Below are 12,217 nucleotides of genomic sequence, written 5' to 3'. Positions count from 1 at the left end.
ACAGTTATTATTTTCATGATAAATTTAGCTATAACTTTTATAAATATGTTATGGCTGCACAAAAAAGTCTTTATTGAAAAATATCTACACAAAGCTCCATTTAACAGGCTTTAAAATGCACACTGAAACTGCTCATTTGTCTCAACCTCACATTGGTCAATGTAAGTTGACAGCCTTACTTCTCTTTCATTGCAACAGAAATTAATAACTACTTTCTGATAACTTTTGCTTTTCGGTTTCATATACTTTCTCCCACATTCAACATGTTCACACCCTACGTGTTATACAAAGCCTGCTCAAATGTCACCTCCTCCATGAGAAGCTGAACACAAACTGCCCCAACACAGCTCCAAAACACTTAATCTGTACTTCTCCATTGCATGCTAGTATCATTATTATACTGAATCAAGAATCATTGCATATTAGTATCATTTATAATATAGTCATTTCTATACAGGGCCACTGCACACAGATGTTTGCTTTGAAATCCAGCCTTGTGCTCACAGCACAGAGAGGGTACTTTTTCCCAGTCAGCCTTCAATTAGCAGATACCTTTATTTTCTAATGTCCACAAAGCTGCTTGTAAGTTAAAAGCAATCTTACATATGCACACAATTCTTCTAGACCACAAAACCCGAGAGCAGGAACTTTCATTCATACAATCTATATGCCTAATGGAAGCTTTAAAAGGTATATGTTGAACATCCATTTATTCTAGGTCAATTTGAGAAAGGGAGTTTATTAATCTATTACGAAAGCTCTAAGCATTTCCCTTTACAAGTGCAGAGAAAGGGTAAAGTAATATATTTTATAGGAAAAAAGTTGAATGAAAACGTAAGTTCTGTCTGGTATCACTTACCAAATTGGACTCATTAGGTGGAATGTACTTCTCTGTACCCATTCGCACAAGTCCATCATGATAGAGAAATATTTTTAGTGGATCACACGATGTAACCAGAATATAAATTCGTAAGTCAAACTTGTAACCTTCCATTAGGAAAGGCTTTTCAATGTATTCTTGAACAATCAAATGATCCTGAGATGGAAGTTTGTCACCATTTCTTATCAAAGAAATCCTATGTTTAAAGAAAAAAATTAAAAGAATGATTTGACATAGAGCAAGATGTTTAAAAAGTTACAGATATACTCAAGTGGAAAATAGTGGAGTAAGGGACTCCAAAAGTCTGTCCCTCCACAAAAGCAATGAAGAGCAAAAGAAATCATAGAAATCAACTTTGTAACCCCACAAACTAAGCAAAGGCTTGCAGCAAATGGAATACTTAACTAAGAAAAAAACAGCTGGATCTGTGCCAAAGAGCTTTGTAACACTTTAACTTAATCTAGTCCCATCATCCACTCACAGCTCAGCGGCAGCCTTGAACAGCCTCATTTTTAATACCAGTACTGGTCCTGGACTGGGTAGAATGGGCTATTCTTATGGTTGGTTGTTTTGACCTGTCTGGTGGCTTCCTGGAGGACCTCAAAGGGCTTGCTTTCATCTTGTCTAACTTGGAACTTTACCAGTACTGAGGCAACTACTTTCAGAGACAATTGTTGGAAACATTTACTGTCTAGGTTGTCGAGGGCAACAGGTGGGCAGACAATAGACCAATTAAAAAGACTGGGAGGAAGGGCTGAGCAATGAGAATCTTTGAAACTTTGAAAAGCTCTGACATATTCCCGGGAATCTAGATGACCAGTTACATGCCCAAGGTTAGCAGCATGCTCAAGAAAGACCCGAGAAGGCCCTAAGCTGTCCCTTCTGGCTAACCATCAGACTCTGTACAAGCAGGAAATTAAGGCTAAGGCAGAGTTGTAAATTATTTGTTTGCATGCTGAAGGCATGTCCCAGCAATCACACACACAGTCATCTATTGAGAGCTTTTTTGTTGTTTGTTTTGCTCTGTTTAAGGAAATCTCTGTCCAATTATTAGCTGACCACTGAGCTAACAGAACAGGAACTTCAGTGGCCATACACAGCAAAGAACACAGACTACAACTACTACAATGAGCTGCAACAACAAATTACATAGAGGGGGAGAGTCTGATTTCTAGAATTGCTATAGTATAATACTCAAAATGTTCAGTTTTCAACAAAATATTATGAGGCATGCAAAGGAAAAAGAAAGTATGGCCCATATACAGGGAAACTATCAATTAATCGAAACTGTCACGAGGAAGCCCAGACATTGGGCTTACTGGATAATCAACTATTTAAAATTTATTCAAAGAGCTAACAGAAACCATGTACGAAGAACTGAAATAAACTATGAGAACAGTGTCTCATTAAATAGGGAATATTAGTAGTGATAAAAAATTAAGGAAAAATAAAGGAACCAAACAGAAATTTTAGAGTTGAGAAGTACAATAACTGAGATAAAGAAATTCACTAAAGGAGATAAACAGTATACTTCACAAGGCATAAAGAGAATCAGAAAACTTGAGGATAAGCCAACTGACATTATCTAGTCTGAGGAACAGAAAGAAAAAAGAAGAAAAATGAAGAGAGCCTACAAAATCTGTGAAATACCATCAAGCACAGCAACACACACATAATAGGAGTCTCAGAAGGAGAGAAGACAAAGAAAAAAATTCAAAGAATATTTGAAGAAATACTGGCAAAAAACTTCCCAATTTGATAAAAACATTAATCTACACATCCAAAAAGCTCAACTACCTCCAAGTAGGATAAACTCAAAGAGATCCATAACAAGATATACTATAATCAAATTGTCAAAGAACACCAGAAAGGTGACTACTCAGGTAAATATAAAAGTTCTGGCTGGGCACGGTGGCTCACACCTGTAATCGCAGCACTTTGGGAGGCTGACGCACGTAGATCACCTGAGGTCAGGAGTTCGAGACCAGCCTGGTCAACATGGAGAAACCCCATCTCTACTAAAAATACAAAAATTTGCCAGCCATGGTGGCATACGTTTGTAATCCCAGCTGCTCAAGAGGCTGGGGAAGGAGAATCACTTGAACCTGGGAGGCAGAGGTTGCAGTGAGCCAAGATCACACCACTGCACTCCAGCCTGGGTGACTGAGTGACAGAGTGAGACTCCATATCAAAAAACAAAAAAGTCTTTCTTATTGTAGTTTTGGTTTTTAACTCCTCATTTTTCCTAATGAATTAAAAGACAACTGCTTAAAACAATAGTTATAAATCTATGCCAATGGACACAGAAGGTGCAGAGATCTAATTTGTGACAATAACAACATAAAGGGAGTAAATCTATACAGGAACAAAGTTTTTATACACTACTGAAACTAAGTTGGTATTAATATAGACTGGATTGTTATAAATTAAGATGATAATGGTAATTCCAGGGTAATCATTTTTTAAAACTCAACAATACATAGTAAAAGAAATGACAAGGGAATTAAAATGGTACAGAAGAAAATATCTATTTAACACAAAACAGGACAATACAGAGAAATTGAGGAACAAAAACTGCAAGATACATAAATCAAGTGGCAAAATGGCCTAAGTAAATATTTCTTTTTCAGTAATTACATTAAATGTAAATAGATTAACTCTCCAATAAAAGGCAGAGCTTGGCAGAATGAATTTTTAAAAAACATGGTCCACCAATATGCTGTCTACAAGAGACACCCTTTAAAGTCCAAGACTCAAATAGATTGAAAGTGAAAGGATGGAAAAGATATTGCAATAAAACAGTAACCTGGAGTGGCAAAATTGTTATAAGAGACAAAGAATCACATTATATACTGATTTTTTAAAAGTCAATTCCTCAAGAATATGTAACAATTAGAAACATTTATGTGCCTAATAACAGAGCTCCAAAATACATGAAGCAAACACTGGTAGAACTGAAGGGAGAAATATTTCACCAATATCAGCTGGATTCTTCAATACTCTACTTTCAATAATGGACAAAATAACTAGACAGAAGATTAGCAAGGAAACAGATACAATTCAATAGATGAGAGGGGTGTTCTTTACCTAGGTACTACTGCATTACATGAGATAAACCCTGGGAACACATAATGCCCTTTCAGTTATCTGCTTTTCCAGTTATTTGTTTATATTGCCATCAAAATAAATTAAAAGATTATTTATGTTTTAATATCAAATAAGTATATAAATATAGATATTTTAATATTAAATTTTTAACATTAAAATTGAGAAAAATGTGAAAAATCAATTCCTTACCACCAGAAACATTCCTTTAATGCTAACACAGAGACAGCCAACTCAGCATTAAGCAATTGGTATAAAATTCCCATTAATACTATTAGTTAAAAATTACCAAAGCACATTTGCAAGTAATTTATGATTGGATTATTAAGTTATGATTAAAAGTTAAAAGAAAAATTTTGAACAATAATTTACCTGGTAGCTATATTTCCAAATATCTTTTTTCCTACAGCATTTTAAATTAAAATGACTCAAGTGTATTTTTTTTTTTTTTTTTTTTTTTTTTTTTTTTTTTTTGACAGAATCTAGCACTGTGGCCCAGGCTGGAGTGCAGTAACCTGGAGCGCGATCTTGGCTCACTGCAAGCTCTCCCTCCCAGGTTCACACCATTCTCCTGCCTCGGACTCCTGAGTAGCTAGGACTACAGGCACCCACCACCACACCTGGCTAATTTTTTGTATTTTTAGTAGAGACGGGATTTCACCATGTTAGCCAGGATGATCTGTCTCCTGACCTCATGATCCGCCTGCCTCGGCCTCCCAAAGTACTGGGATTACAGGCGTAAACCACCGTGCCCGGCCAAGTGTATTTTATTAAAAGCAGCCTCAGCCACATTTTCTTCGAAAAAGTACATTGCAGAAAAGTAACATAAGCAAAAGGAAACAAGAATATTACTTGCACATTCTATTCTCAGTTAACATGTCTAGTTCTTGGAACTTCAGTTTAAAATGTGTTCCACTCATTTTTAATCCAATTACCATGGCTACATAAAGAAAAAATTTATTTAAAGGCAAAGAAGATACATATTTTCCTTCAAGATTTCTAGCTATGAAAAGAATAACTCCCTTTTCATTTCTTTCTCCAAGTCAGTTGTAGCCCTACTGTAGCAACTGATTTTACTCTCCAAGTCTATTGAAATTATTAAATGTGAGTTTTATGTTTTAGAAAAAAACACAAAATAGCTTTTTCTCCTTATATTTTGTTATCTCCTATTAAAGCCTCACAACCTGTTGATTAAATTTTTTAACTGAATTACAGAAGCCTGTGGGAGAGTTTAAAAGAACAGAGATCATTAAATATTTGGTTCCAAAAATGCAATAGTTAGAAACTTATTTCATTATTTTTTCATGTTGGTACTCAACCATGAGTAATTATGCACATTTATTCTCCCTACTCCCAAATTTTTTTTATTTTTATATATTCCAAATAAAAGCAAACCTACCCATGACCCATTGCACCATTAGCTGGTTTCACTATAAAAGTTTTCTGCTTCCGTTTTTTCTTCAATTCTTTCACATAATTTTGGAATTGAGTATATTCAGCAGGGAAGATCCATGTTCGAGGAACGAAGGTATAATCCAGAGGCCGAGACTTGATCATTCTGTAAATCAGAGATAATAGGAAAAATAATTTCTATTCAAACTTGTATATATTTTCTTTCTCTGGGCTACTGATATTTGCCACAAAGATTTAAATTTTTTCCACTCCTTCACTTACTTATTCATTGATTCATTCATTCAACAAATGTCTATTGAGCACCTATTAAGTGTTAGACACTATTCTGGACCATGGATACATCAGTGGGAAAAAAAAAAAAAAACTTGCCCTAATATGTACTAATTTACATATTAGTATATCAAACTTTTTTTTAGAGTACACACTATTTGCTAGGTACTGGGGATAGTAAGATAAATGAGTATCATCTCTGCTCCCAAGGAATATATAGATAGGCTATTAATATTAAACAGTGTGATAGGTACACTAAAGGCATATAAGGCAAGGTAACATGTAGGAGTCAGTAACTGTGCCTCAGGGATGGGAGTAGGGAGTAGGGAATTGTTCAGACAAATACTATTTATATTGCTTCTTTACAAATAATTTTGAGTCTCTGGGTCACCATAGGGAACAGTTTTTGATTACCTTTTATACTACCATTTTTTAGAGTCAGAAAGTTTACTAAATCTCTGTGAATAATCTTTTAAAAAAAATTCTCAGTTTATCACTCAACTTTCTTAAACTTTAAAAAAAGGCAAAAAACCTAGCCAACAGGAATATAAACTGCATAAAAATTTTTCAGTTTATTAAGTAAAAGACTGGGGTACTTATTATCAGCTTTTCCATGAAAGTAGATTGCTCCTCTAAATATTGGTTGCAGAGATAAATATCTGTGCATGTATATCCCTGGGTGAGCATATATACATGTGTCTTTGAGTAAGTGTGTGCATACATGTACCTAGTACAATCCCTGACACATAGTAAATGCTCAATCACCAATATGAAAACACACAGAAACACACACACACACACACACACACACACACACACACACACGCGGCATATAAGGCAACGAATTAGTTCCTGCAAAATTTAACTGAAAATAAACAAGTATCTCTTAGATGACATATACAGATAACTCTTACATTTAAACGAAAAACTCTGTTACTAAAGAGGCAGCAAGTTGAAGTAAAGAGGCCTGAGATTCTGGAGACTGATTCTTACCCACCTCTGCTATTAACAATTTGCTTGAGTTTGTGCAAGATATTCATTTATCTGACCCTCATTTACCTCCTCTGCAAAGTGGAAGACTAGAACCAGAGACATTCTAAGACCTTTCTAGCTCTAAAATTCTATCACTCTCATCTAAATATCATTTCAAATCAATGTAACCTTGTGAAAGATACCACTACAGTATTCATATTATAAATTTTGAACAGGTCTTCTCCATTACAAGAAAATAAAGATTACTTGGTCATATTTCTTGCTAAGAAATCCTTTCTACAGATCTCCCCCATTCCTGGAAAATGGTTGATCCTCTGGAAAATAAAAAGGTAAATATTAATATTATCAGCAAATTAATTATATTCACGTATATGACAATGCAATATCCATCCTTTGAGTTTTGTTTTAATAAACTGCCAATTATTAATCTAAAAGATTTAATGACCTATAGTGAATTTGTAGAATTAAAGAGTATGGTAATCAGAGAATAAAACTACAAAATTTTAAAGAAATCACAAAAGAATATTTACATAGATAGTAAAGTTATAATTTTCTAGGTTGAATAGTGATAATATCCAAATTACTTTTGTTATTCTAGATGCACTATATTCACAGACATCAGCACTGGTAAAAATGACTTATTTGCTCACTACAGTCAATTTTATATTACATTCTAAACTAATAAATGAAGAAGGTCTATACAAACTGTCAATTCTCTAGAATTCCTTATATTCAGCTTTTTAGTTTGAGGTCTATTTTCTTCTGAATATAAGTTTGTATTATGTTCTAAAAATAAAAGAATGAAACCAGATTACATATAGCTGACCTCACAAGGTATTTCTGCATCCTGGTCTCCCTATGCAATCTATTCTACAACTTTAAGTGCAATGTAAAGTACCATCTTAGGAAAAGGGTATTTTTTTGGTTGTTATTGCTTGTTTTTTGAGATGGAGTCTTGCTCTGTTCACCAGGCTGTAGTGCAGTGGCCCGATCTCAGCTCACTGCAGCCTCCACCTCCTGGGTTTGAGCGATTCTCCCACTTCAGCCTCCCGAGTAGCTGGGACTACAGGTGGCGCCACCACGCCCAGCTAATTTTTCTATTTTTAGTAGAGACGGGGTTTCACTATGTTGGCCAGGAAGGTCTCGATCTCCTGACCTCGTGATCCACCCGCCTTGGCCTCCCAAAGTGCTAGGATTACAGGCGTCAGCCACCGCGCCCGGCCAGAAGAGGTTTTCTCTATTGATTCTTCCCTAAAGATAGAAAGAGGTTAAAACTTAAGTCTGCAAAAGGTGCAGGCTTCATGCAAAGTGTCAATACAACTGGATAGAAACAAAACAGGCTATTCAGGTGAGTTAGAATTGAAATTTAATAAGGTAACAGATTAAGAACCTATCTAAAAAAAATTATGGTGGAATCCATATAACTTTCCTCATACGACTAACTGGTCATGATTAATTTCCTACCTGATAATTTTGCAGCTCTGATATTTTCTCCTGCTGAACAGCAGAATCACACCATATAAGATTACTTGTTTCATCCTCATCTGGAGTTTTCATAAATCCCATTTCATCTATTACTAAACGAACTGCAAGTAAACAGTTAAGTTAAACCAAAATTAAAATACTTCTGAAATATATTCATTGCAGAAACATTTTTCTATATAAATTTTAGTTCACAGTATTTCATTTGAAAAATATTAGTTACAGCATAACCTTATTTTTAGTTACAACAGTTTTATCTAGGGCCAAATTATACTCAGTAGCAACTGAGAACTGTTTTTCGGTTGCACCCAAAATCCTTCCTTTTGATCTTCTCAGGTTTAACAGGTACACAAAACTGCCAAAGGGTTTAGTGATTATTTATGGCACAAGGAAAACACACACAGCTGAGACAATACCTCTACTCAGGAAAATGTACTTTTTATAGCTTTTTTTACAACCTTAGGTTAAGTACAAAAGAGCAAAGGTAAAAATATCCCCTGATTATCAAACCTATGCCATACTTTCCACCTCCCTAGTTCAAATTATTTTTAGAGCTTAAAATCAACTCATCTGTGTTTACTTAGGACATGAAATAATAAAGCAATATTCACAGGAGAGATTTGGATTTGGTTCTCCACTGCTCCCAACCCTCTAATCCTACTGAAAACGTTTATGCTCAGAGGAACATTTCCTTTTTAGTACAAACTATTCATGTGTTCCTCTCCAATCTAGATTTTACAATTAACATATTGGCATTTTTCTTCCATTGAATTTCAAGTATGGAATAAAGGTAAGTAGAAGACTTCAGGTAATTTGTGGTTTCCAACAGAATCCTGAGTCTTAACAGAATGGTGTAGTCCCAGGTGACAGTGTACAATCACAAGAGTTGGGGAAAGGAACATTCCTCTCTGTCACAGACCACCATGCAGCTTTGGCATCCTGAGGACTCAGCAGCTGCTGTGCCACCTACAGTTCATGTACAGAGCAAGGGCAATAGCAACACAGACTAGGAGACTTCCTTACCTGGCTCACAAGCAAAAACAATAACAAATTCAGAAGAGCATGTCAGGAGCACACCTGTTCCTGAGTATATGAGAGACACTGCCTGCACCATCTCAAAGATACCTGGGAAGACCTTGGTGAGATAAACGGAACTTCTGGCAGTTAGGTTTAGAAGGAACGTAGGCTGGGCGCAGTGGCTCATGCCTGTAATCCCAGGACTTTGGGAGGCCCAGGAGGGCAGATCACAAGGTCAAGAGATCGAGACCATCCTGGCTAACATGGTGAAACCCCGTCTCCACTAAAAATATTAAAAAATTAGCCAAGCGTGGTGGCGGGCGCCTGTAGTCCCAGCTACTGGGGAGGCTGAGGCAGGAGAATGGCATAAACCCGGGAGACTGAGCTTGCAGAGAGGCGAGATCGCGCCACTGCACTCCAGCCTGGGCTACAGAGACTCCGTCTCAAAAAAAAAAAGAAGAAAGAATGCAATGTGTTACTTAAATTTGGGTATTTACATATACACAAACCCATGAGGCTGGGAACATTCAGGTTACATACGAATATTGGAAAGATCCATTTTTTCTTTACATTCATAAATTCAAATTTGTCAGGTCAGTCATATATAAACCTATTTTATTATGAAATTCAAAGCTTGGAGAGCTGACAAAATTAAACTTCAAAGAAAAATACAATGCCAAGTCCCTTTTTTCAGCTAAGCTGTCTAATCATACTAGTGTTTGAACTGAAATTTTAGAAATCAATTGGGATCTTTTTAAGGATATCATCCTCTACCGCACAGAAAAAGAATCCTTCTAACATGTTAGAAATTTTATAGAAGGCGTTTAAAAATCCATTATATAAAAGATAGTTATCTCTCTGGATTTCTACATTGTTTTTAACACCATATCAGTTTTTCCAGCAATTATGAGAATCCCATGATTGATTTTAAGCAAACCTACCAATTTCAAACTTTGTCCCGGCAACATTTGCTGTAATGGTTCCCTTCTTTTTCTTCTTTCTGACTTTCCTTTTCATTGTGCTTTGATAAGGTAATTCTGTATTCAAATCCAGGGGACAGGGTCCCTGAATAACTTTAAAAAAATGTAAAATAATCACATAACACTGAAATAACAAAAATCTATACCAGACAACACAAATACCACCCCCGCCCCACATCAAGCGAAAATGATAAATTCTGGTACTTTAAAAAGTTCCCAATTAATTTTTAATACTTTAAAAAAAAATAACAGTAGTGATGTAAAACACCTCCATACTTCATAACATAGTTAAGTCAATTCCCCTACCTCCTTCTTGAGGCAGAGATGGCATTATTGCCTGTGCTGATTAGCAAGCAGTGCGTGCTGCTGTACCAAGCTCTCAGGAAATCTGGAAATTCCACATTAGTCTAAGTAGGATATGGCCCCAAATCACTGAAAGTTCTTATCATATTATCTTGGTAGAATCCTCAGATTTCAGGATACCAAAGTTATGGGATAACAAGGTACCTGGAGTGATTTTAAAACAAGGTCATTTAGAAAACAACTTTTTTGAAATTTTTTTCATATATGCCAAGACTATTCTTTTTAAAAGTCAAGTAAGGTGAAAGTTAATGTGTTCAATCAACAAATAATTGTGAATCAGTTTATTAAACCTTATGCAAAATGCCAAGTGATGGTTTCCTATCCTCAAAGAATGCATAGTCTAGGGGAAGTTTTATTAAGTCACGTATCACATGTATATTCAATAAATAATATACTACACACAAACAATAACAGCAATAACAATATTCACTACTATTTATTGAACACTTACTATCTTAGGCATTTATATTATACCATTTAATCTTTCAAAAAACCTGTTAGGTAGAAGCTTTTAAGTTGAGCTTTGAAAGGACAAATTATTTTGTGTATCTTTACAAAGAAAATTTCAACACAGAGATTAAAATGAAGATCCTTCTAATGTCAAGGTCAGAGTTTCTTATTTAGAAACCCAAACAACCTTCAACCCAATGCCTGAAGCACTGCTTTTAATATGAGACAGTGAAAAGTGACAGGCAGGGTAGAGGTCACATGTTGACAGAATGCAGAGAAGTGATTCCTTTACAAGGGAGTATGGGGGATAACTTAATAAAGTAAACCACATCTTGAATTGTGCCTTAAAAAATGAGAACAGTTTTGAAGGACAGAAAATGGGCGGGGTCATTATTGTGATGATTTTATTCAGGCACACAGAGGAATGCAATAATGAATGAACTAATTTGATCTGGCTACATCTCAACATGGCCGACAGTACACTTTGCTTGTATTTTCATTGTAAACATATGAATGTAGGCATTTATGCCCTAACAACACTATATTGCTTAGTCTGTACTATCAACTTTCCAATTTCTCCTTCCTATTGTAAGAATCCTTCAGTTCTTGTAAAATATCAATAAACACAATGAAAAATGACAAAACTAATTATGATAAGCAAAGGTATAATATCAACACCTTTATTAGATGTTCAGGTTTATCGGAAATTCAGAAACATCCAACATTCAGCTACATAAAATGTGACTCCTATATCACCCCAAATATTCATTATTATTAATGTTTCCATATTAAAGAAAATTTAGGGTTTTATTTGTTCTCAGGTATCATTTTTACTAAAATGATTCTCTAGTATAATTCAATATCAAAACTGGGGAACTTTTATATATTACAGACCAACTGTAGGTAGACACTCTATTAAGCCTTTTAAATATTTTATCTCATTAACAAACTTTAGGTATCATTTCTCCCTATTTTCCAGATATAGAAACTAAGGCTAGATAAGTTAAATAAATCAAGGTAACACAGCTTAGAAATAGAAAACTTAGACTATAAATCCAATTCTAATTATTCTATTCAGTAAGCTCCCCTATTTTCAGACCCCATGCTAACATAATATATAGACATATGAGAAGTTTGCAACCCTACTGCAGTACATGCCACAAGATACGGCTATATTCTGGGAATTTGCAATACTTCAAACAGTGAATTCACAGTAAAACATCTCTAAACTGATATCAGCTCCCAATATCAAGCTGGAAACAGA

The 12,217-nt window shown here is 35.2% G+C and overlaps 1 protein-coding gene across 2 annotated transcripts in view; it reads right to left on the bottom strand.

Moving 5' to 3' along the window:
• The window catches only part of LOC105482740 (tubulin tyrosine ligase like 7), a 101,552-nt gene that overhangs the window by 76,104 nt on the left and 13,231 nt on the right, over window positions 1-12,217 (bottom strand). For both annotated transcript variants that reach the window (XM_071090505.1, XM_011743002.3), the window contains exons 2-7: window positions 10,447-10,647; window positions 10,102-10,233; window positions 8,126-8,247; window positions 6,908-6,975; window positions 5,385-5,543; window positions 860-1,076 (exon numbers count right to left, since the gene is read on the bottom strand). In XM_071090505.1, coding sequence (XP_070946606.1) covers window positions 860-1,076; window positions 5,385-5,543; window positions 6,908-6,975; window positions 8,126-8,247; window positions 10,102-10,233; window positions 10,447-10,471 — 723 coding nt within the window. In that variant the 5' untranslated portion in view covers window positions 10,472-10,647. The remainder of the gene's footprint in view (window positions 1-859; window positions 1,077-5,384; window positions 5,544-6,907; window positions 6,976-8,125; window positions 8,248-10,101; window positions 10,234-10,446; window positions 10,648-12,217) is intronic.

The sequence above is a fragment of the Macaca nemestrina genome, chromosome 1, assembly GCF_043159975.1.
Source record: "Macaca nemestrina isolate mMacNem1 chromosome 1, mMacNem.hap1, whole genome shotgun sequence".
NCBI lineage: Eukaryota > Metazoa > Chordata > Mammalia > Primates > Cercopithecidae > Macaca > Macaca nemestrina.
Note: the sequence above shows the minus strand (reverse complement) of the source record. Positions and strands in the feature narration are given on the sequence as shown.